This window comes from Carlito syrichta, unplaced genomic scaffold, assembly GCF_000164805.1.
Source record: "Carlito syrichta isolate Samal-C Ts95f unplaced genomic scaffold, Tarsius_syrichta-2.0.1 Scaffold305637, whole genome shotgun sequence".
NCBI lineage: Eukaryota > Metazoa > Chordata > Mammalia > Primates > Tarsiidae > Carlito > Carlito syrichta.
This window is the reverse complement of record NW_007249733.1, coordinates 247,974-274,447: the sequence shown is the minus strand read 5'-3', so window position 1 is coordinate 274,447 and position 26,474 is coordinate 247,974. Positions and strand designations below refer to the sequence as shown.

Below are 26,474 nucleotides of genomic sequence, written 5' to 3'. Positions count from 1 at the left end.
CATATTTAATGTATACAACTCAGTGAGGTTGGAGACAAGTATACACCTATGAATCATCACCACTGTCTAAGCCATAAACTCATCCATTACTTGCCAAAGTTTCCTCCCCTCTCCTTGATTATCCTTGTTCTTCTCTGTGTGTATGCTAAGAGCACATAGCATAAAATCTACCCCTTTGGCAAATTTTAAGTACACATTACAGTATTGTTAGCTATTGATACTGTGGTACAGTCGATCTTTAAAACTTATAAACTTATTAAAAACTTTTTTTAAATGGGCAAGTTCTGGATTTACACATAATAAGTTACCATTTTTTATAAGGTATATAGTTTACATATATTTTCCTATGGTAGAAGAGGAAATTTGGGGGTGTGTGTTTTTAATGCAATTTTTACCCAAAACATAGCAAAGTAAAACATACTTTAAAAATGGGTTTTAGAAACATAGCTTTTACTGAATTATTTAGATAAGAAGACTCTTTTTTTAAATTGTATTTTATCACACCACATCAACAAGGGTACCTGCATAATCAACGTTTGTATACCTAACCCTGAATTTTACCCCACATCTTTATAATAAATAAATAAAATTGTATTTTATTATAGAAACGTGGAGTACAAGCAAGGATTAACTACACAAGTAGGCTGCACAAAGGTAAAGCATGGGCTTCCAGTTGACCCTCACTCCCCCTGGTTTGATACCAGGTACCCTTTATGTTGTTACGTTAGGAAGACTCTTTAAAAACCAGAGAATGTTGTTTTTGAGATCCTCCAGGTATATTCCCAATAGGGGAATTGCTGGGTCATATGGAAGGTCAATTTTCAGTTCTTTCAGAAATCTCCAGACTGTTTTCCAGAAAGGTTGTATAAGTTTGCACTCCCACCAGCAGTGTAGAAGCATTCCTTTTTCTCCACATCCTCGCCAGCATCTGTTGTTTGTTCTATTAATGATGGCCATTCTTACTAGGGTTAGCTGGTATCTCAATGTGGTTTTGATTTGCATTTCTCTGATGATGCGTGAGGCTGAGCACTATTTCATGTGTCTGTTGGCTGCCTGTATATCTTCTTTTGAGAAGTCTCTATTCATGTCTTTTGCCCACTTTTTAAAGGGGTTGTTTGTTTTTTTCCCTTTGGTGTATTTGAGTTACTTATAGATCCGAGATGTTAGGCCTTTGTAATTATTCTACAAAGAACATACCTGCACATGAATGTTTATTGCAACTCTATTCACAATAGCAAAAACATGGAACCAACCATGTTGCCCATTGAAGCTGGACTGGATACAAAAAATGTGGTACATATACACAATGGAATATTATGCACCCTAAAGAACGACAAATATATGGACTTTGCAGCAACCTGGATGGATTTGGAGTTGATCATACCCAGTGATTTATCACAGAAACAAAGAACAGAGTTCCATATGTTCTCACTCATAAGAGGACCTTGAACAATTATAATGCTATAAGAAAGCGATTGGCAGTGATGGGAAACTGTTGGTAGGTTTGGGGGTGGATTGGCAGTTGAGGGAAACTGCTAGGGGAGGGAGGGGCATATTTCATGATCAGTGTTTGTATACCTAACCCTGAATTATATTCCACATCTTTCCAATAAAAATTTTTTAAAAAGAAAGAAAGAAAGAATGAAAGTTGTTTTTACAGTGGGCACCTGCAGGCGGTTACCAGGACTCTTTCTTTGCAGTTTCCCCTGTTCCTTCTCCTTCCCATCCACCTTGCTTCATGTTTCTGTGATGCACAGTAGAATCACTCGCCCAGACCATGCACCGCACCAATTAAATTAGGATCCTGGGCTTCAGGCTGGGGAGGGAGCTGTGGAGCAAAGATCAGTCGGTGGTTTCACCATCCAACCAAGTTCTAACACTGGCCTAACGTAAGCCTGCTTTGCCTTTACACCATTGTTGACTGGTTCAGTATTGAAGACGTGACCCAGGCTGGGCCAATCAGATCTTTCCCTTGGAATTCTGGAACTGGGACTGAAATAAATGATTATTTCTCTGGCATGACTGAGCTGTGTTTGACAGGGACACGTAAACAAGAAGAGGTTGGCAGCCATGCTCCACAGAGGAAGCTGAAGAGTTCAAGAAGCCAGGATATGTTGGAAGAGTAATATGCAGTTACTTGGAGGGAACTAGCAATGAGAAACAAAATGAGGGGACTTCTTGAGTTCAGTACAGTACCGGAACGTTCTTTCATCCCTTGAATGCCGTAAGTTAACCAAATACCTTTGTAACAATTCCCCCTTTGCTTAAGCTAGTTCAAATGGAGTCTCTACTACCTGCAACCCATGGAGTCCTCACTCCTGTCATTTCCTGTCGATAACAAAGGGGGTTATCTCAAACCCGGTGATGTGTAGCCCAAACTTTACCTGTACAATGACCATTTGTATGCCTAACCCTGAATTGAACCCCATATTCTTTAAAAAATAAAAATAAAGCCACTACCCATCTGCTTTCAAAAAATGATAATAATAACAGGGGGTTTTCGTGCTGAGGACAGAGATTCTGCTTTTGGTTGAATCCAAAGAGTTATCTCATTGCCAGAGCTGTCTTGGCAGACTTGAAAAGGGTTCCGCATAGTCCACTTTCAAGAGAACCTCCAGAAAACATGGCTGACCACAGAACACTTGTTACCCCTCTGTACACACCAGGGTTGCTCCCCCCGCCAATGACTAAGCACAGTGAGGGTGCTTATGCTAGACCCTTCCTACCTGATGCAGTACTCTTCCAATGGGTAACCTTTTCCAAGAGTTCCTCATCGACCTAGCTGAAACTGTCTCAGAACTGCACTGAGATCTGAGACTTCCTATCAGTCTACTTCCTTCTCTCCTTTCACAGGTGTCAGACTTACACAGCTACCTGAAGATTTTCCCTACCCATTCCTGACCCTTCTCTTTCCTTCACAGAGGTTTCTCCCAATAAATATATTGTCTTTTGTATTAGTTTGCTAGGGTTGCCAAAACAAAATACCACCAACTAGAGGGTCATTGTTTTTCTCACAGTTCTGGGGCCTCGAAGAGGTGTAGGCAAGGTTGGTTTCTTCTGAGGACTCTCTCCTTGGTTTGCAGATGGCTGCCTTCTTGCTGTGTTCTCACATGGCTTTCCTCTGTCTGTGAACCTGCTTGCTGGCTTCTTATAAAATGACGCCAGTCATACTGGATTATGGCCTCACCCATACAATCTCATTTAACTTTAATTACTCTCTTAAAGGTCCTATCTCCAAATACAGTCACATTGAAATTTAAGTTCAATATACGCATTTGGGGGGTGGGGTGCAGAGACACAGTTCAGTTCTTAATATCTTAATGTCTAATTCTCCTCTTGGCCCCTGCTTCTTGAGGGTCCCAAAATGAGGTGGTGAATAAAGAGAAAATGGGTTGTCTTTGGCAAATAGCAAGCGATACATGAGTGAAGGTAGACCCACAGAGCCTGAAAAATTACTGCTCAGGGCTATCAACATGTCCTGCTTATTAGGTTTTTACTCTAAATTCCATACTCACAGAACTTTTTTGTTTTTTTTATTGAAAAATAACAGTAAAAAGTAACCTGGAATCTGTTAACCTGATACCACAGTAAAAACAGATTAAATTAACCTCTATCAAGACATGATACAAGAAGAGTCCTAGTTTGACTTCTGGGTGGGTCATGTCCATGACTGCATTTGTACGTAGGCACGTGGATATTTGTGCTGTGTTCATTCACATAGACCAAGTGCCCAGAGCAGTGTAGTGTTTGGTACATTGTGTGTGTTTCCCAAATAGTTGTTGAATTAATGGATTGATCACTGGTTTCCCAGCACCTCCACGGCTACTGCACCTAGTTGGTACTCAGGTACTATGTGTTAGAATGAAGTGAAATGGAGGGAGGATTGTGATGACTATAAAGCAGACAAGAGACTTAAGATTAATAATTTTACTAATTCTTCTTCCTTTGATGGCTATCTTAGAAAGTTCTGCCTGGAGGACAGAAAAAGTCTTCCACAAGTCTTCCCACAATGATGTTTCAATTGCATGGCCCCCAAAGTCTCTGGGGTAAACAAGCAGGTCACCAGGAAGAGTCTATTATGCCAGTAATAGGGAATTTTCCAGTAATAGGGAACATTAAGGCTCAGTTTTCCTTCCTCAAAAAAAAAGAGAAGGAAGACTTAGGATTGGATGCCATTTTCCATGCACAGAGCTTTTATGAGGCTCAGATGAGCTGCTGAGTAAAAAATCATGAGTGCTTAAAAGCTAGAGATCCCTAGACTCCTAGGGCATTTCTAGAGAACATTTTCAACATCAGAGAAGAAACTACAGATACTGGAGAGCTCCACTCACATTGGCTTGGCACAGAATAAAAATTTCTTTGAAAGCTACTATTTTTATTTGGGAATACATTTGCCAAAGGATTTCAAGAGTCTCAAGTTTTGAGCTTTGAGTAGATTATGTTTTAAATGGCGTTTGAAGGAAAATACATATATTAAAAATTTCTAGAATTATTGTTCTACGTATTTCTTGAGCTATATCAAAGTCAGAAGAATGAAATTGAGAAAACACTTTCTCAGAAGGTGTCGAGCACATATTGAGGAGGGTAGCCACAGCATTATTTCAATGATTGATTCGACCACAGAATGCTATCCAAGCAAGCTTCTTTCTTCATGGAATAAAATAGAAATGGCGCCCTCCCTAATCCGGGAGTCTTCAGATGCAAGTCAATTTGGCATCCTACTGGATTTTCTCTCTTGCCATCCCAGGAGCTGCCCATTTGTATTTCTAGGTCACCATTTTGTGAGCCAGCCATAGCCAGTGATGCTTGGGCTTGTTATGTGAAAGTAGGTTTAAAAGTTGTCACCACTCTACTCCAAGCATCAAACTCACACCACATTCAGGAGAGTCCTTCTTACTCTGCACTTCCCAAGATGTGATCAAATGTAATCACTGACAGCTCCTTGTGGTATGAACTGGCTGAGCCTCAAAGAAGTCAGGAACAAGGCAAGAAAATATCAGAGATTTGTGGCTGCAAGCTCTTCCACTCGTTTCTAGCAGAACCTCACAAGGTCATCATCCCTGTCCTATCCTGCAGAGGATTCCTCCAACACCAAGGCCAGAGACAGTGTGGGATGCATGCTCTCTAACAGCTACTTGGCCAACAGCCCACCTCCAGGGTGTTAGAGTATCACCTCCACAACAAGCCAGGGTGGCCGCCCTCACCTCATAAACTAGCTGGGCACCGTCTTCCTGCCCACTCTCCACTTCTCTCTTTTCCTTTGTGCTTGTCCACTGTCTCTATGTCTTTCTCGTCGTGACTTTCCTTCTCTATCTTTTGTCAGTGTTCATCATTTTCTACTAGTTCCTCCTTTTTCTTTCCAGACATATTCCTCTCTCCTTAAAAAAAAAAATCTCTGTATCTGCTTCCTTCTTGTCTTTTTCTGGCAATCTTTTCCTGTCTTTTCATTTATATTTGTTCTTTCTGTCTGTCTCCCTTTTACATGTTTGGTTTACTCTCCCTCATTCTTTTCTCTTTTCTTTCTTATATGCTCATCTGGTCCTTTTTGTTTGTTTTTTCTATCTCCTGGCCTTTCTTCTTTCCTAGCATTTTCTTCTTTCACTGTGTTTGGATTTTCTTTTTAATTTCTACTTCTATTTCATGATTTCTGTCCCTCTTTAATCTCTCTTTCTCTGTCAGCCTCAATTTGTCACTATCTAATCCTATTTAATTGTTAGCAAAGTAATTATTTTATTTTTTCTTTTTTTTTTTTGTAGAGCTGGGGTCTGACTATGTTGCCCAAACTGGTCTCAAACTCCTGGCCTTAAGCGATCATCCACCTTTGGGCTCCCAAAGTACTGGAATTACAGGTGTGATCCCCCGTGCCTGACCTATCTATTTTTTTCTTCATCCCTACCTCATCCTCTTCCCTGACTTTCTTTCTGTATTCTTTTCTTCCTTTCCTTTTCTTTCTTCCTGCTCATTCTTTATTTTATATCTTATCAAATTTTTCACGAAATTTGTTTTCATCTTCCTTATTTTCTCTTGTGTCTTTCTGTCCTAGTTTTGTACACACACACACACACACACACACACACACATACACTGTTCCTCCCTATCATTCTTCCTGCTATCTCTGTTTTTCACTCATTCTTTTGTGTTATGTCTGTCCTCCGTGGGTGTGTGTGTGCATGTATGCACACGTCTACTCACGTGTACAAGGACAAGAGGGGCAGGGAAGGGAACGCATGATGGTGGAGAGTTATCCCCAGAGGTGGAATCTATGGTTTCTAACTCTGGTTTCCTGTGAGAGTCTCTGATTTAGTTGGCTGGAAAGGGGCCAGTGAAACTAATAAGCTTGTGTTGAGATCTCCTGTTTAATGATGAAACCACTTAAAAGCTGGAATTAGTGATTTGTACTTCCTGCAATAATCAATAGGGAAACAAGGATTTTTGAAATTAATTTTGTTTTCTTTTTCATACGACTCTCTGAATAAGATTTTTGAGCTGGGCTCGGTGGCTCAGCCTATAATCCCGCGCCTTTGGGAGGCTGAGGTTAGTGGATTGCCTGAGCCCGCGGGTTCGAGACCCGCCTGGGCAACTTGGTGAGACCTCATCTCTACAATAAATCAAAAAATCAGCCGGGCATGGTAGCGCATGCCTGTAATTCCGGCTACTCGGAAGGCTGAGGCGAAGGATCGCCGGAGCCCAGCAGGTCGAGGCTGTGGTGGCCGGGAGCAGCCACTGCACTCCAGTCTGGGCAACCGAGTGAGACTCCAACTCAAAAAAAAGATTTTTGAGGGATATAGTGAAATAAGACATCGATGTGAGAAGGAGAGTCTGAAAGTATTGTGGGAATGGTTGCAAAGACAGGACTTGGAAGTAGGGAAACTCAGAAATTCATAGCAATCTTACTGAATAGGTTCAAATAGCAACTCAGGAAGCTTCCCTTTAGAATCCATCTCTCCTTTCCCAGAACCCTCCACAGATTTTTCTCTGTTGCAGCCATTACCAGACCCAGGCTCATATTTGAATTGCTAGCCCATGTGTCTGTGGTCCCCTAGAGTAGGACAGTTGCTCCATTGTTTTTCTGGGCTAATTTCTAACCCAGAGTTCTAACTATATAGGTGTTCAGAGTCAGTGTCAGCATTTGCTTCATTCAATCAAATAATATCACATTTATCTTTAAAACCATTAAATAATATTATCAACTAAGACTTAATGACAGTCAGTTATATATACAGCTGGAGATAGAATTAGTCCTATCCAGAAATCAATAGATTTGTTGGAATTGTTCACGTCAGCAATATACCCTTTACTAAGGGCTGGGATAACTGGTAAGAATATAGGAACAGTGTCAAGTTTTCACTTTGGGCATGGACTCTTGAGCCAGACATTCTGGCTTTGAACCCTAGCTTTGCAACTTGCTAGTGACATATATAATGCAGGCTAAGTTGCTGTTGACTGTGGTGGCTCTGTACGTGCCAAGTTGGCTCAGAAAGATACTATCCTTCGAAGCTCAAATTCTACCCTTTGAAGCTCAGCTCGTGCTCGATCTGGCATTATTGAATTTTTTATATGTGCTATTTGGGACCCCTGGATAATGCTGCTGGATTCTTCCTGTGTTAGCTAAGGATTCACCCACTCTCTTTTCTCTTCAAATGGACTTGAGGAAAGATTCGATGTACTGAGTGGTTCTCCCACCTGGAGATCAAGGACATCCCAGTCACGGAGTAAGGTTTTATTTTATTTTATTTTATTATTTTTTTGAGTTGGAAGCTCACTCTGTCGCCCAGACTGGAATGCAGTGGTACACTCCCAGCCACCCCAGCCTCCACTTGCTGGGCTCCAGCGATCCTTCTGCCTCAGCCTTCCAAGGAGCCAGAACCACAGGTGCACGCTACCATGCCCAGCTAATTTTTTTTGATTTATTGTAGAGACGAGGTCTCGCCAAGTTGTCCGGGTGGGTCTCGAACCCGCGGGCTCAGGCAATCCACTCACCTCTGCCTCCCAAAGTGCTGAGGTTACAGGTTGAGCCACCGAGCCCAGCCCAGAGTAAGATTTTAGGTGCCACAGTTTAAAATTTCAGTAGGAGAGAGAATTAGCCACTAATAAATTGCAGATTTTATAGTGCTGCTTCTCACCCGTGAAGGTAGGGTTATCTTTGGGGAGGGCGTGTTGTGACCAGTAGACTCACTGAAGCTGAGTCTGTAAACTCGCTGGATGCTATTCTTATCCACAAGGAAAGTCAGCTGATACCCTTCGGCCGATCGATCAGAGCACTTCAGAGTAGTGAACTGTGGTTCAGGAAATGCCTCACAGCCTGCTGGTCTGCCACCTCTTCCCGACCTTCCCAGACTGAGCTCCTCTCTGGCTCTGAGCCTCTTAGCTTCACATCTTGATTCAATCTTTTCCCATTGTCAGTTTTCCATGGTAATTTGGCCTAGCACTGTTTATATTACTATGTATCAAAAAACCTCATAGGGCTGAGCGTGGTGGCTCATGCCTATAATCCTACCACTTTGGGAGGCCGAAGTAAGAGGATTGCTTGGGACCAGGAATTCAAGACCAGCCTAGGCAACATAGCAAGACCTCGTTGAGACCAAAAAATTAGCTAGGCACCTATAGTCCCAGCTACTCAGGAGGCTGAGGAAGGAAGACCGTCTGAAGAGGTGGAAGCTGCAGTGAGCCATGATCGTGCCACCACACTCCAGCCTGGGTGAAAGCCAGATTCTGACTCAAACAGCACAAAACAATTCATAGGATGCTGGCCTAGGTCATTTCTGTTCACTTTCACCTCCTGAAAACACAAATACGAGACAGCCAGAGGCTGGGACTAGACCCCACTACAGCACTAGCTGAACCAATATCTCTTCTTTAGGAGAAGATCTAGTTTTCAAATATAAGTTCTTGAAGCTTGCTATAGCAAGAAATCCATGTGAAGGATCACCAACAAAGCAACCTTGTTGGCCAGGCATGGTGGCTCACCCCTATAATCCCAGCACTTTGGGAGGCTGAGGCGGAAGGATTGCCTGAGCCCAACAGGTCGAGGCTGTGGTGGCTGTGAGCATACCACTGCACTTCGGCTTGGGTGACAGAGTGAGACTCCAACTCAAAAAAAAAAAAAAAAAAAAGTAATATGAAGAAATCTGAAATGAAATTATTTCAAATATTCCAATCTTCTATATTAGTTCAGTTCCCATTAACCATATTAAAAGAAATAAAGCAATCATTTTGTGAAACCCTCCCCCACAAAAGTCCTCTTTTTAGTAGTCACACCAGATTCTTAATTCCAGAATGTAACTAAAATTAGAAATACATTCTTATACTCACATATGGGGACTGAGGCTAGAATTACACTTTCAGGCAAGAGAAATGAGGTTAGTGGCCTGGTCTCACAGATCAACCATTGCTCCTACTGATCTGTCACCTATTGCTGCAAAGGGTAAGTTAGTTCTATTGCCATGTCACATAACATGTTCAAAAACTAAGAAGTGAAATAAAATGAAAAGGCAGCTGTTTTTGTTTTTTGAGCTGGAGTCTCACTCCGTCATCCAGGCTGGAGTGCAGTGGCATGCTCATGGCCACCGCAGCCTTGACCTGCTGGGCTCAGGCGACCCTTCCGCTTCAGCCTTCCAAGAAGCTGGAAGCGGAGGTATGTGCCACCATGGCTAATTTTTTTTTATTTATGGTAGAGACGAATTGTCACCAAGTTGCCCAGGCTGATCTTGAACCCCTGACTCAGGCAATCCGCTCACCTCTGCCTCCAAAAGTGCTGGGGTTACAGGCGCGAGCCACTGCACCTGGCTGAAAAAGATAGGTTTTCAGGGACTGTGTAATGGTCCTGTTTAGATTTTTTTCCTATACAAAGCTGAAATAGCATCAGATACTCACTTTACCTTTATGAAACCACTCTTCTCTACTAACTCTTTAAAAGTAAGGATCTGTATTTCTTGGCAAAGATCAAAGATTCGTAGCCACGGGCCTAGCCTTTCCCTCTCTCACCATATGTGAATGTGTCTCAGAGATAGATGAAACTTATAAATGCGTCTCTGAAGCCTCTACAGACATCACTGCACATAGGAAGCTTTCTGCTGTGATGTGAAATGTGGACTGGATCCCTACAGCTGTCCTTTTATGGTGGCATAATTAAATGACAAACAGAGAACACCTCCCCCAGAAGAAATACATTTTTTCGCTTTGTTCTGCTCTTTTTTCTTTTCTCATATTTTCTCTTGGTTTTTTTTTCTTGCTTTTTTACACCAACATAACTATCAACAGTCACTTGTTGATACTCAACACTCACAGTACACAGTAGCAGTTGGTGACGAGTAGGAGAAAAATGACATCCAGTGAGATGATCTAGTATAATTTCTGGCATGTGTCACACGCGATACATGGTGCTTCTGCTTTTCTTCCACTTTCTGAATTCCGGTCTCTAACCCAACCATAACTATTCATCAAATATTTGGGCATTATCTTCCTTTCAACCCAGGAACTACAGTACTGCATGAAGAGTGAAATGTCCACTATGTAAAGTTCTGTTCAAAGAGTTGACAGAATAAAGATACCATTCATATACATTTTTAAATGATACACTGATTTATTGTGTTTTATGAGATATAAAATATCTATAGTGAAAAAAAGTTTATTTTCTAAAACTGCCAATGAAACATTGATACACACCTGATATAAAGGGTAGATTCCAATGATAAAACTGCCCCTTGAAATGCGCTGCAGTATGTGCAAGTAAGTAGCAATCTTACCTTCTTACTTCTTTGAGTAAAATGACATAGTATTCACAGCCAACGGTGGTGGCTCACGCCTATAATCCCAGCACATTGGGAGGCTGAAGCGGGAGGAAAGCTTGCGCCCAGGAGTCTGAGACCAGCTTAGGCAACATAGCAAGACCTCATCTCTACAAAAAGATCAAAAAATTAGCCAGGCGTGGTAACACACTCCTGTAGTTTCAGTGACTCAGGAGGCTGAGGCAGGAGGATCACCTGAGCCCAGGAGGTTGAGGCTGCAGTGACCCATGATCATGCCACTGCACTCAAGCAGCCTGGGTGACAGAGTTAAGACCCTGACTTAAAAAAAAATTGCTATATCCATCCGTGGTTATCCCTTTTAAAAATCGGTTCTAATTTCCATAGTTTCTTTTGTCCTTCAACAGACACATTCTGACAACTTACTCTGGTAACTACAAGTTGGATTGAAGAAAAACTAAGAATGTCTACTTTTGTTCACCCTCCTTTCCACCACTAAAATCTGCCTTTTCTAATGCAGAGTTTATATGACCCACACAGTCAAATTTAAGGAATGTATCCATTTCAGATTTCCACTCCCCTTCCTGAATAATTCAATGTCTCATCCTGTTAGACGGAAGTTCCCAAGATGTAAGATTCACACACTACTCTCATGAAAATTTGCCACACGCATTTTCTAATTCAGTAAAGCCACTGGTTCAAGTGTGAAGCCACATAGGAGAAAGATAAAGCCAAGGCTGATCCCGAGCAACTGCTTTGAAATAAAGCTTTAAGGCCTTCCATTTAATTCATATGTAATAGGCCACCATCTCTTTTGTCTCCATCAGAAAAAAAAAGTAGTACCTGGCTGTGCTCAATAGCATTTAATTGCATCACTTTTGTTTGGGTTTCCTTCTTTGCCTCTGAGAAAAATAGGTATTTATACACTAGTTCAGTATGACAAAATTGAAATTTAGAGTCACAAACAGAAATTGAAGCAATGTCATTTGTAGCAAAAAAATTCAAGTTTAAAATTTGTATGTGTTTCACTATTTAATTTCTAGATAGCGACAGAAGTAATGCGTTTTTATCACTTCATGTGACTTATTTCACAACAAATTTTGTTTCTTAAAAAGGACCTCAAAATTCCAGGAAAGTATCACAAAATAACCCAAGACTGACTGCACATTCAGAGATAAAACCCTTCAGCTGCTGTTGGAACATAAGTATAATTACACACAAGAAAAAGATATTATCAGCAGAGAAAAGATGCCTTAAAAGCTCTCTGTGTTTTTCCGAACGGATGGGCAGGAGTGAGCTCTAATGTCGTTATATTTAGAAACGGCTTCATCCAGGTCCAACTGTACACCATTGATATTCACTTCCATGCAGCCCCTATAAAAGGCGTTCACTGGTGTGGCACTGAATGGAACATCTGTAAAAACAGAATAGTATACTCTTACTCCAAGACTTTTTTCGTAACTTATTTGTTTACACTTAAAGGAGTCACTCAGACTTCCCATTGCCAACCAGTTTTAGGCCCAAGGAAAAGTTAATAATATAACTCTATTCAATAAATAAATAAATATTAAGTGACTCCTATATATCTAAGGTACCATGCTTGGCACTGAATGACTTCCATCAAAACTTAAGATTTAAAAAAACACATTTAAGCTGGGCTCGGTGGCTCAGCCTGTAATCCCGCGCCTTTGGAGGCTGAGGTGAGTGGATTGCCCGAGCCCGCGGGTTCGAGACCCGCCTGGGCAGCGAGACCTCATCTCTACAATAAATCAAATTAGCCGGGCGTGGTAGCGCACAACTGTAGTTCTAGCTCCTTGGAAGGCTGAGGCGGAAGGATCGCCGGAGCCCAGCGGGTCGAGGCTGCGGTGGCCGGAGCGGCCACTGCACTCCTCTCTGGGTGACACAGTGAGACTCCAACTCAAAAATAAAAAATAATTAAAAAATTAAAAAATAAAACCATCCGTCTCTCTACTTGCCTCCTCTTGTTCGGCATCTCCTCTCCATATATTTTAATTCACAATGGGTATTCTTTAGCCCAATCTTTCTTCCTTAGTACCTTATGCAAAAAATTAAAAACTTCAAATTTTCCACTTCTAACAGGCCAACACAGTGCAGAAAGTTCAGACTGTTCTATGAGCTCAGAGAATTTGTTAAGACTCCCTTTCAAGTCTGGCTGAACATCACAGATGATGCCATGATTTTTAAAAAATTCCTCAGAATCATCCATTTCCCCTGAGTTTTAATTTTTAACATGCAATCTAACATACCTACTTTGCATGCAATTCATAATTTATTCTCTTAATATCTCAACTTTAGGTTCTCTCAAATTTCCCTCCCTCTTTATCTCAACACATCTTGCCTGAACTCAGTCCTTAGTGCTATTGCCAAAGTCCTAGGACCGCTGACATTTGGATATTTTTACTTCTTTTAAACTCTTTTATTGATTATTTGATTTTCTAAAATTGCATTCAACTAACTTGTGAAGAAAGTAGTAGGTGGATTTTAATATAGGATTAAATCATTTGAACTCTAATTATACTCCCTAATAATTAACCATGCCAACTAACTACTTAACTAACAAAATCTATCATCTATGTATCTGTGTACCTCTCTCTCTCCAACTTTTAAAACCTGTTTACTTCTATTTCCCAGAAGCCCAGATACAATTTTCATAATGGGAAATCAGGATCCTGAGCAGTTAAAGTCATATAATAAAGGTTACTAGAAGTTCAGATACCAAACTCAGAATTCACTTCATGAGAATAATCTGCAAATGGTACCTGAAATACTTCTAAAAAACTTTCTGGCCAGGTGTGGTGGCTCATACCTGTAATCCCGGCATTTTGGGAGGCAGAAGCAAGAGGACTGCCTAAGCCCATGGGCTCAAGATCAGCTTAGACAACATGGTGAGACCTTGACTCTACAATAAATCAGACAATTATCTGGGCATAGTGGTGCGTGCCTGTAGTTCCAGCTACTTGGGAGGCTGAGGTGGAAGGATCGCCTGAGCCCAGTAGGTCGAGGCTGAGGTAGCTGAGATCATGTCACTGCACTCCAGCCTGGGCAACAGAGTGAGAGTCTGACTCCAAAAAAAAAGAACTTTCTGCCTCATTTTTTGGTCACTAAAAGTAAAATATTGGTGCCCAATTTCATACTCTCCAATGTTAAGGTTAAGATGAATCTGCTTTTTCCTGTTTTCCCCACTTGGTCAATGTCTTCACCATCCATGCAACTGTTCATGCCGGAGACCTAAGAGTCTCCCTGATACCTATCTTCCCATCAAAAATCCTACCAGGCCAGGCTCAGTGGCTCAGCCTGTAATCCCAGCACTTTGGGAGGCTGAGGTGCGTAGACTGCTTGAGCCCATGGGTTCAAGACCAGCCTGGGCAACTTGGCGGGACCTCATCTCTACAATAAGTCAAAAATTAGCCAGGCATGGTAGCATGGGCCTGTAGTTCCAGCTACTTGGAAGGCCAAGGTGGAAGGATCGCCAGAGCCCAGCAGGTCGAGGCAGTGGTGGCTGTGAGCATGCCACTGCACTCCAGCCTGGGTGACAGAATGAGACTCCAACTCAAAAAAAAAATTCTACTAATTTGGTTTCTCACATATATCTTCAATCCAGTCACTGCCATCACCCTAGTCTAGCAGCTTCCTCAACTTCCTCTGTAAAATGGGGATAATGGTAGTACTTACCTCACAGCACTATTTTGAAAATTAGACACATTGATAGGGTTGACACTCTCTCAGCAGTGCCCAGACTGTTATGCACCCATTGTCGGGAGTTTGATTACTGTGGCTATTACTACTTCTTCATCTGAGTCTCAAACTTTTTCTTGATTCTTTTTTTTTGAGTCGGAGTCTCACTCTGTCGCCCAGGCAGGAGTGCAGTGGCACGCTTACGGCCACCGCAGCCACAACCTGCTGGGCTCAGGTGATCCTTCTGCCTCAGCCTTCCAAGTAGCTGGAACTACAGGCATGCGTCACTACACCCGGCTCATTTTTTGATTTATTGTAGAGATGAGGTCTCGCCAAGTTGCCCTGGCTGGTCTTGAACCCGTGGGCTCAGGCAATCCTCTCACCTCGGCCTCCCAAAGTGCTGGGATTATAGGCGTGAGCCACCATGCCCGGCCTTGATTCTCATGTTTCTAGTAATAAGACTTGGGACTCTGAAGTAGGTCTACAGACCCTCAACCACCCACCCAGGTCACAGCCTCATCCCACTCCGCCACCTTCCTTGCTTAATACGCATTAACCATATCGATCTAAAGATTCCTCACACGTGTCATAGCCTCCCCACTCTGCCCACACGTGGGCCTTTTCAAATGCGCACCAATACCAACTCCCACTCTTACCACCCAGTTAAATTCATTTCCTCCTTCAAATATCAGATTTATATTTTAGTCTCTTACTCAGAGCGGTTGTTCCCGGCCACCTCCATTTTTCAGGCTCTAAAAGCAATCCATACTTTTCCTTGATAAAAGTGATCACAACTTTAACTATTTTGATATTTTCCCAATAAGTTCTCTAATGTCTATCTCTGACATTAGACTGTAAAAGCTTTAACCTCAGGGATCATATCTATTTGTTTATTACTGAGTCCCTAGTTCTTGGGGTGCAGGTTCTTAATAAAAATTGAATAAATGACAGATGAACTGAATAACAGATGAATAAATATTGCATAAAAGATGGATGAATTGAAGAATAAATATTAACTTACAAGATGACTCTGAGGATGAAATAAAATAATATATCTTTTCTGGCTAGAATAGTCCGATACAGCAAAACTTGGACAGTTTCAGTTCAACATTAAAAAAATAAATGAAACAAAAATATGCCAGCACCAGCTCCCAGCAAAAGAATAATAAATACCGGAATGTTGTCTTGTCTTCTGATGCCTTTTTACTCAAACTGTATATTTAAAATATTATCAATTTGATTAAAAATATGCTCTTTAAGGTTAAAGAAAAAGTAAGCAAGTACCTGGAAGGCCACCCAGGTAAGTGGCCACTGTCCCTGTCATTGCTTTGTCCAAGATGGCGAGTTGTCTTTGAAGGTCTTCGGAAGAGATGGTTTCCATTTTAAGTGGAGTCGAAATCTCCAGCCTGTTTTTGTTGACTTTGAATTCCAGATGGTGTTTTTGGTCAGAACACAGATTTAGGGCCTCTATTCGATATATTACTGTTTCTTTAACAGACACCAGAATATCCTGACAGACAGAGCAAAGACCTACTATAAAAAAGCGCAAATAGAAATGCCACTTAAGAGATACTTTTTGAGTTTTCTTGTTTTTTATTTTTGAGTCAAGATCTCACCCTGTCACCCATGCTACAGTGCAGTGGCACAAACACAGCTTACTGCAGCCTCTACCTCTTGGGCTCAGGTGGTCCTTCTGCCTCAGTCTCCCGAATACCTGGGACTAAAGGCATGTACCACCATGCCCGGATAATTTTATACATATGTATATATTTGTAGAAACAAGGTCTCGTTATGATGCTCAGGCTGGTCTTGAACTCCTGGCCTCAAGAGATCCTCCCACCTAAACCTCCCAGAGTGCTGAGATTATAGGCATGATTTATCACACCTAGCTACTTTTGAGTTTTTGAAATTCAAAATCTAAATCTCAATAAGGAAAAAAAAAGTGTGACAGAATCTCCAAGTTTAAATGAAAAATTATTACCCGTAGAAACATAATTTTAAATATACATTAGCTTCAGGCAATCCTCAACACCTCGGTGTTGCGATGGTTCCCAGGTGGTAGAAAGATAGTCCAAAGTGTTTATTAGGAATTCAAGATATCTACAGTAAGTGAAAACTCTGTAAGTTGCAAATGTAGGCTATTGGAGGAAATCTGCTATTGTATCGTACACGCCCATATCTTTATTATTATTATTATTATTATTATTATTATTTTGGAGTTTGAATCTCACTCTGTCACCCAAGCTGGAGGGCAGTGGCATGCTCCCAGCCACTGCAGCCTCGACCTGCTGGGTTCAGGCGATCCTTCCACCTCAGCCGTCCAAGTAGCTGGAACTACAGACATGCACCACCATGCCCGGCTAATCATATCTTTAAACTCATTAAAAGAGAGAGTCAATTGAGAAAATGTTCCAGAATGATCAGTGGTATGCAGAATAATGTTATAAAATACTTTACAGAGATCTTAAGAAGAGAATCTGACATGCGAAAAAAGAGCCATGGAGACAAACACAGAAAGGATAAAATAAATATCAAAGATGTGGCGGGTATTAACCTCTTCCACCGTGTAAATGTAGTGCTGAACACAGGAACTCCATTTTGCTTAAAAACAAACAAGCAGAGAAAAATACTGAAATCCAAATGTAGAAAGCTCTTCCAGATGAGAGATAGAAAACACTCAGTGGGATCTTTTTAGGTTACTTAAGGTTAACCACCAGAAACTACCCCTCTTCTGTCTCTAAGTTACAAGCAGCACTCTTTTAAAAAATTATTGTAGGAATTATTTAATGATATGTCTCTTTCCAAAAGTTACTGAGACCATTCAAGTCAAGCCTCATATAAACATAAGCTTCTTGAGATAACTTGTTGGAGTCCACTGTCAATGACACATGGACAGAACTATCATCCTCTGATAGAAGCCTGAATAATACAGATATTCTGGTAACGCTCCTGTTTTCTTTTATGCAAGACATTTTCCATTCTTCCTCCTAATTCCAAATAAGAGTTGCCAGTAAGAAGCCAAGAGGACCAGTTTTATTTTTCTCTTCTTTCCTAATTCACTCACACAAGAAAAGATTCAGAGTACAAGAGAGCACACAGAACATTGTATTAATCATTAAGCACTGAGTAGCTGGGAGTGGATTGTTACTACAGACTAATTCCCAGGATGCTTCAAGGATTCTGAGTGAGAGAGAATCTGTAAGTACTCTGTGATGGCTCCAAGCAGCCTGTGTGCCAGTCTGCCTAATCTTGGTAATAGAGGCAGTAGAGTTTTCAATCTCCCTCCTCTTACTTCTTGGTTCAGACCTTGGAAATAAGTCAGCAAAAAAAAAAAGTAACAATATTGGACACTTTTTGAGTCCTTAGGAATAGACTGAAGATTGTGTGAAATGCTTCACATAAGTGATGTCCCTTTGAGACAAATACCGCTATTATGTCTTTTTTTTTTAAATGAAAATAAAAACGAATGTTTAACGTTACCTGCAAATTTTCAGAGGTGGAGTCCACCAAGGACAAGGCAAAGGGCACTGTGTTACCAGAAACCAAGGCGAGCATAACACCAGTGCCCATGGTTGGGCGAATATTCAAGGTCACGTTGATTTGCCAACCCTCAGCACTGGATACGTTATCTGTTTAAAACAATGAAATAGAGGCAGGATCAATGTACTCTGAAAGTGTACCAGAAGGAATTCTAGCAATCTGATTAATACTCAAAGCCATCTTTGTGTAATACTAAAGATTCTCTTTCTCAACGTATACGATCTATACGACCTAGGCTATTTTTAAATGCAGGCAAGAAACATGCAGATAGAGCATTCTTCCTAGAAGAGAATTCTGGACTTGTTGTGTAAAGGAGTATTATGAATGTTCACTGTTTTCTCATTCTTCTTGCACATTCTTTCTTCCTTGCACATTCATCAATGCTCAAATCTCAGAGTGGTCATATTTTACAGTACAAATCTAGAGGAAAGTTCAACAAATTTATCCTAGTATTTAAAAGGGAAAATTGAGGCCAGCCATGGTGGCTCACGCCTATAATCTCAGCATTTTGAGAGGCCGAGGTAAGAGGATTGCCTGAGCCCACAGATTCAAGACCAGCTTGGGCAACTTGATGAGATCTCATCTCTACAATGAATCAAAAATTAGCCAGGCATGATGGCGCATGCCTGCAGTTCCAGCTACTTGGGGAAAGCTGTGGCGGAAGGAACGCCTGAGGCCAGCAGGTCAAGGCTGCCGTGGCCATGAGCATGCCACTGCACTCCAGCCCGGGCTACAGAGTGAGACTCCAACTCAAAAAACAAAACAAATAAAAGGGAAAATTGAGGTATGGCTGTCATCATTACCCCCCAACTCCTCATTTTAGAGCAGCGAGAAGGAGAAATATGATTTATATACATAGGGACGTTGGATGGTTTGATAGTAGAGAAATACTCAGATGTCAGCACTTAGTTTTGATATTAGAATAAAACTCTTGTTATTCTCTTGTCATAATACTTAGCATTCTTTTCCTGATTACTAGTCAATTGTCTGTCCCAATATAGTGCAAATTCTAGGAGACCTGTATGTCTCTGTCATCACTTTGTATTCTACAGTAATCATTCAGTAAACACTTGTTGAATTAGTATGTTTACAAAGTAGTTGGTTTCCTAAAAATATTAGCTCATGATTGGAATCAAATCTTCCTCATTTAATATGATGCAACATATAACAAAGACCAGATACCATGTGCAGCCTTTGAAAGGGTGAATGTGAAGCCGGGCTCAGTGACTCAGCCTGTAATCCCGTGCCTTTGGGAGGCCAAGGTGAGTGGATTGCCTGAGCCTGCGGGTTCGAGACCCACCTGGGCAACTTGGCAAGACCTCATCTTTACAATAAATCAAAAAATCAGCCAGGCATGGTAGTGCGTGCCTATAATTCTGGCTACTCGGAAGGCTGAGGCGGAAGCAGAAGGATCACTGGAGCCTAGCAGGTCGAGGCTGCAGTGGCCAGGAGCGGCCACTGCACTTTAGTCTGGGTGACAGAGTGAGACTCCAACTCAAAAAAAAAAAAAAAAAAAAAAGAAAGGGTGAATGTGAACGGAAAACATAATTTTCCTTTGACAAGATATTCTTCCATTTAGCCGCATAAAATGTCACCACATTTTTCATCATTATAATTCTATAAACCCCATCCAGAAGAAAATATATATAATCATTGTGAAACGAGAATTTTTAAATTGCTCTATTATAGTTGTACATATCTGAAGGGTACAAGGTGTTTTTTGATACATGTATTTGCACTGATCAAATCAGGGTAATATCCAAATCAGGGATATCCATCACCTCAAACATTTATTTTGAAATAAATAAATTTAACACAGGATATGAACAAATGCAAATGAACATGCAAATGTATAGGAGTTATAATTTAATATTAATTATACTAATATTAGTAGGTTGATGCAAAAGTTTGCAGTGTTTACTTTTGACATGGAAACACTGTACTGTGGGGAGTTTATCGTTTGTCATTTGGAGTGACAATGTTGTGTTGTGAATACACCTTGCATTTTGCAGATTTGAAGAAAGTTAGAGCTATTTGTGGACTAAAGAAGATGGAGTGTGAAGTGGAAAAAACAAACACTTCCAACATATTCTTCTGTTTGAGCTTAACAGAGGAGTAAAGGCAATGGAGAAGGCTCAAAACATTTGTGCCATGTACAGGGAGAATGCCATAGGGAAAACATGCAAGAAAATGTTTTTTTCTTTTCAAAGAGGACCACTCTGACCTGAGGACTTCTCCACATCCAGGAAGGTTATCGGGCTTTGATGAAGACCATTTGAACCCTTTGTTTTTTATTTATTTATTTATTTTTACATTTTTTTGAGTTGGAGTCTCACTCTGTCACCCAGACTGGAGTGCAGCGGCCGCTCCCAGCCACCACAGCCTCGACCTGCAGGGCTCCAGCAATCCTTCCGCTTCAGCTTCCAAGTAGGTGGAACTACAGGCGCGCGCTACCATGCCCGGCTAATTTTTGATTTATTGTAGAGATGTGGTCTCGCCAAGTTGGCCGGACGGGTCTCGAACCCGCAGGCTCAGGCAATCCACTCACCTTGGCCTCCCAAAGCACTGGGATTACAGGTTGAGCCATCGAGCCTGGCCCATTTGAACCCTTTAATCAACGATGATCCTCATCATTTAACCCAAGAATGGCAAATGTGACTAACTGTGACCAGCCAACCATCGTGTGACATTTGTATTCTATGGGCAAGTGAAAAACGCTACAAGCTTATGCATCAACCCAATAACTCTACAGTAGGTCACTTTCATGCAATTCATGCAATAAAATTACTTAAGAAAGTGATTTTTTACACTGGGTGTGGTGGCTCACGCCTATCATCTCAGTTTATTGGGAGGCAGAGGCGGGAAGATTGCCTGAGCCCACAGGTGCAAGACCAGCTTGGGCAACATGATGAGACCTCATCTCTACAATAAATAAATAAAAATTAGCCAGGCATGGTGGTGCATGCCTGTAGTTCCAGTTACTTGGAAGGCTGAAGCGGAAGGATCGCCTGAACCCAGCAGGTCGAGGCTGCAGTGGACGTGAACTTGCCACAGCACTCCAGCCTGGGTGACAGAGTGAGACTCCGACTTCAAAAAAAAAGAAAGTGATTTTTTTTTTCAGGCACAATACTTTTCTTTTCATTACCTTTTCAGGAATTATTTTTCTCTGAACAAATAAGTATGGGCTTAGTTTTATCTTTATATTTAATAATCATCCATTTTATAATATTTTCTTAATCATTCTTCATATGCAGAACAGAGCAAAAGTTAAAGGCATTGTACTCATTTATGTCAGAAAAACAGAAATCACTGGTAAGAGTCTTCCTTAAAAATGCAATAAATTTTTTTTAGGTTACAAATAAACACATTCAAAGACACATTTTTCTTAAAGCAGAACTATTATATTAACACTAACTTAATTTACAATGCAAAGTGTGAGTAGCTCAAATAATAAACTCCTAAAACAGAAAAAGACAAAGAATTCAATAAAATAATTAAAATACACAAATAGCTAATAAACTATGGGGAGATATTCAAGTTCAGTAAAAATTAGGATGATAATATTTAAAACAACAAAAATTTAAATTTTGAACTATCAAATTGGAAACAAATGTCAAGCATAAACTCTCTCGTTCTGTTGGTAGTAGTGTTAATATAAGAATTTTTTTTTAAATGCAATTTAACCTGTAGTAAGTATATATTTACATAACCTTGGATGGAAATAACCTAATTCTAAAGTTTTCTTCTATGGAATTGATCACATAAGGGAACAGGGATGTATTTTTTTACATGTCCACAGATTATTTGTAAAGATAAAAACCTGGGAATCTGGCAAGACTTCCTTCTCACCTTAGGCTATAAAAACTGGAAGGAATGCTACTCCTACCCTTACAACAACAAGAACAAAAGCCAAACTACTTACATAATCACAACCTCTCTTGAACTATCAGCGAGCTGAGGTTGCACAGCAAGGAGCTAACCAGAAACTTAAAGCAAGACGGTGCTTCCAGGGAGAGCCAGCATGAGAACACATTCTTACCCAGGGCAGACGCCAGATGCCATATAATTTGATAAAAATAATGTAGGTAAAACCTTAAATAAATTGCTAAGCCCATCAAGATAGTTGTGTACCAATAAGACAGGTGCCTGAATGCTTAACCACCCTGTTCTTCAATGATCTTAATTTGACCTGCCTAAAAAAACTTGTCTAGCTACATCTAAGCCATTTGACCTAAGAAAACTTGTCTAGCTACATCTAAGCCATTTGCTATGCTAACTGCTGGCATTAGGGGGAACATTCTCTGACTCGCTCATGTACAGATTCAGTCTGTGTGAGCATTTAGAAATCCTAGAAACCACAAGCACAGAGAAATTCATGCTCACTCACAGGCTTTTCTCCACAGACCTTACTGTGTGTGCGAGAGAAAAACTGGGGGCAGGGAAAGAAATCAGAAAAAGCCCCCTTCTAGCGCAGTCCTGAGAGAGCACAGCTGCAAGAAAGTCACAAAGCACCAACCAGATCCATCTTTATCTACTCTATTCAGCAAAATCCTGAAAGCATTGTGAGAAGGGCAGCAACTCTTGTCTTTAGGACACATAGGATGACCCACTGCACCTATAGATTAGGGAATAGAAACAAGAAAAACTACAAAAAAAACTACCTACCACAGAGGAGGAGCAGAAAAACATCTGTGTCCTGATCATTAGACATCTCCTCTACGGGTGAGGGTGGGGAAGAGGAATAATAAAAAGTACACACTCCTGAGATCCAGGGATATAACACCTGCCTAAGACTGAATCTGTACATGAACTAGTCAGAGAATGTTCCCATAATGCCACTACTGGGTATATGCCACTAAGCCATAGCATAGCAAATGGCTTAGATGTAGCTAGACAAGTTTTCTTAGGTCAAATTGAGATTATTGGTATGCAACTTTCTTGATCAACACCTGACTGAACAGGCATATCAGACCTGACCACCTTGCAGGTTGGAATGTGGAGCTGCCAGTGGAGTAAATCACAGAAACAATGAGGAACTGCCCAAAACTCAGAGTAATGGTGTTCTAAGAAAAGCCCAGATCTAGTTACATAGTAACTTTCTATTATTTAGAGGGTCCTGGTGACACTGTAAACTTAAAAGGTTGAGAGAGAGTAATCAAAACTTGTGATCCAATACCTGCAGCCCTCTACTCTTAGCTTATGAAATTGTTTGCTTAATCACTGTTGTGGACTTATATAAAGTTTCTTGTTAAAGGCAAGCGTGTGTCTTTCTAAGACACCCAGCGTTCTCCCTTAAAAGTGTTTTCTGCTCTATAATAAATTATACTTGGATTCTGTGACTTTCTCTTAAATTCTTTCTCATGGTGAAATCAAGAACTCACAAAACAACTGCACCCCATGTACCCTGACATCACCCTTACCTCTAGGTCTTCTTTACCACATAAGCAAATGTCAAGTAGCAAACAAGGGAACTCTGTTGGGAGTGGGCAGAACACTTAGGAGACATAAGTGGAAGAGACACTTTTCTAAGGCATAGCATAAAGGAAATACCTAAAAATGAGCTTCTATTAAGAAAAATTTAGTAGCTCATCAGCTATTAAGAGAAACTCTCTAGCAAATCACTCCCTTACCCTAAGCAGAAAGTAATAATAGAGGAATTTGAAATCTGTCATGCACTAAGGGTAATTCTGACAATAACTCAAGCAGCTCGACTCTACTAGATTGTTCAATCTCCCTCATGAAAGGCTTAGCAAAAGAAGAGAGGTACTCATTTCCAGACATAAATATTATTTATCTTAGCCTTTACTGTTCTACATAAGATGTCCACCTCTACACAAAAATTGTCTAACATGCCGGGCTCAGTGGCTCAGCCTGTAATCCCGCGCCTTTGGGAGGCTGAGGTGAGTGGATTGCCTGAGCCCGTGGGTTCAAGACCCTCCTGGGCAGCGAGACCTCATCTCTACAATAAATAAAAAAATACAGCGCATGCCTGTGATTCTGGCTACTTGGAAGGCTGAGGCAGAAGGATCGCCGGAGCCCAGCAGGCGAGGCTGCGGTGGCCAGGAGCAGCCACTGCACTCCAGTCTGGGTGACAGAGTGAGACTCCAACTCAAAAAAAAAAAAAAAAAAAAATTGTCTAACACAAAGAGGCAAGGAAAAAAAAAACAAAAAACAGCACTCAGTCAAGAGACAAAGCAATCAACATGACCAGACTCAGATATGACACAGTTGAAACTATTAGATGGGGAATTAAAAATTATATAATGAGTATGTTGAAGGTTTGGGTGGATAAGCTAGACAACATGTATGAACAGATGGGGAATTTCTACAGAGAGAAATTTTTAAGAAAAGATCAAATAGAAATTCTAGAAACAAAGACAAATCCTTTTAAAGCATGAATTGGTAGACTCCATACGACTGATAAGTCAGTAAACTTTAAAGTAAGTCATCTGAATTCACCCTAAATGAATCAGACTGGGTATCAGTAAGCTTTAAATATTAACATAAGTAAATTTAATTGCCTTTATATGTTTTCCAATATACTGAAAACATTTTGTAAAAAGTATATTACAGCATGAATAAGCTAAAGACTATGGTGGTCACATAGTAGATACTCAATAATGTTTATTGAAGAAATAATTGCTGTTTTTCAAAAATACATTTATTCATTAATGAGAAAAGAGAAATAAGATGAGAAATTACGTACTGTAATCTATGCTAAATTGAGCAACTCCAGCACCAGGATAGTAGGAGCCCTTCTCCACAGTAATGAGGCAATGCTTATTTTGTTTCTCTTGAATAATTTCCTTTACTCCTGAAGCTCCTTGATTCATCAAATTCCAACCTCGCATACATCCGTCTAGACGAGAGTTAATCTAACAAATTAAAACACAGGTCAAGAAGTGCATTTTAAACTTAAAGAAGTGGATTAATCTATAATGGGTGTAGGTTTCCATCTAGAGGGAAAATTCTTGATGATATTTTTATATATTTTGAATTGTATCTAAATTTTTCTTTTTCAAGTATTCTTCAGAAGGACAGTCTTTTTCAGTAAAAATGAGATTACATCATCCCACACCCTCCATGGGATCTTAATGATTTTAACACCTGCAGCCCCACCTGCCCTTCCTATATCATCCAGTGGTAACTTTTCTGCTCTTGAGTTTTATATTTATTCTAGCTGCGGTCCTGGGCTCTAAACTGCTTTCTGTTCTTCCTGAATTGCATTTGCAATATAGGTTCGCCTTGCCGATCAGACTCGAAGCCCCTTCAGGAAGAAAAGTGTTTTCATTCTCGGGCAGGGCTTGGAGGCTTAGCCTGTAATCCCAGCACTTTGGGAGGCCTAGGTGAGTGGATTTCCTGAGCCCGTGGGTTTGAGACCAGCCCCAGCAACTTGGCAAGACCTTGTCTCTACAGTTAAAAAAAAAAAATTAGCTGGATGTGGTAGTGTGCCTGTAGTTCCAGCTACTTGGAAGGCTGAGGCGGAAGGAATGCCGGAGCCCAGCAGATTGACACTGGGGTAGCCATGAGTGTGCCACTGCACTCCAGCCTGGGCATCACAGTGAGACCAACTCAAAAAAAGAAGTGCTTTCATTCTTTAATCTCCACCAAAGCATCTAGACAGGTTCAACTATGTAGTAGTCATTTCATAAATGGCTGATTCTCTTTGATTAATTTATTTAACTTTTTAAGTATCTTGATTTATCTCTTTCAAAGAACAGGTAAATTCATTCTGACATAGTTAACTACTTCAGTTTCATATCACATATCACAGAGGTATTTTAAAAGTTAGAATAAGCCAGGCACAGTGGTTCACGCCTGTAATCGGAGGCGGAGGTGAGAGGATTGCCTGAGCCCAGGGGTTCAAGAGCAACGTGGGCAACATGGCAAGATGTCATCTCTACAATAAATAAAAAAATTAGCCAGCCATGGTGGTGCATGCCTGTAGTTCCAGCTACTTAGAAGGCTGAGGTGGAAGGATCACCTGAACCCAGCAGGTTGAGGCTGCAGTGGCCATGAGGGTGCCACTGTACTCTAGCCAGGGTGACAGAGTAAGACTCCTACTCAAAAAAAAAAAAAAAAGTTAGAATAACTATGAACTACCATGAATGAAAGATGAACATAAAACAGTTAATATTTAAATTAAATCAGCATGTGTATCTGGCAGGCTCACGATTTCAAATGAAAATTTTAAAACTCTTTGAGGACAGTACCTAGTCTCTTTTATAAAACCTATTTCACAGTTATTAAACAAACATCACATTCAGAAAATCATCTATTATATCTCATTCCAATTTATGATGGGCAATAGTCATACCCCCAGTAAATGTTTTTTAAAATAACAAATTCCACAGTATGTGCTATCTTTACGTTCTCAAATTTAAGTCCTAAAACTGGACCTGAGAAGATCCTTTGACTGACTTCGACAAAATCATGCAATTATATAGCATTGTACTCAAATATAGACACTTAGGTTAATGGTTGGTTATAGAC

At 40.7% G+C, this 26,474-nt stretch overlaps 1 protein-coding gene across 1 annotated transcript in view; it reads right to left on the bottom strand.

The window, feature by feature from the left end:
* Nucleotides 1-11,939: 11,939 nt before the first annotated feature.
* PROS1 (protein S (alpha)) overlaps nucleotides 11,940-26,474 on the bottom strand; it is a 100,377-nt gene continuing 85,842 nt past the window's right edge. The window contains exons 12-15 of the mRNA XM_008061893.1: nucleotides 24,688-24,856; nucleotides 17,922-18,070; nucleotides 15,726-15,951; nucleotides 11,940-12,159 (exon numbers count right to left, since the gene is read on the bottom strand). Of these exons, the coding sequence (XP_008060084.1) occupies nucleotides 11,999-12,159; nucleotides 15,726-15,951; nucleotides 17,922-18,070; nucleotides 24,688-24,856 (705 nt within the window). The 3' untranslated portion in view covers nucleotides 11,940-11,998. The remainder of the gene's footprint in view (nucleotides 12,160-15,725; nucleotides 15,952-17,921; nucleotides 18,071-24,687; nucleotides 24,857-26,474) is intronic.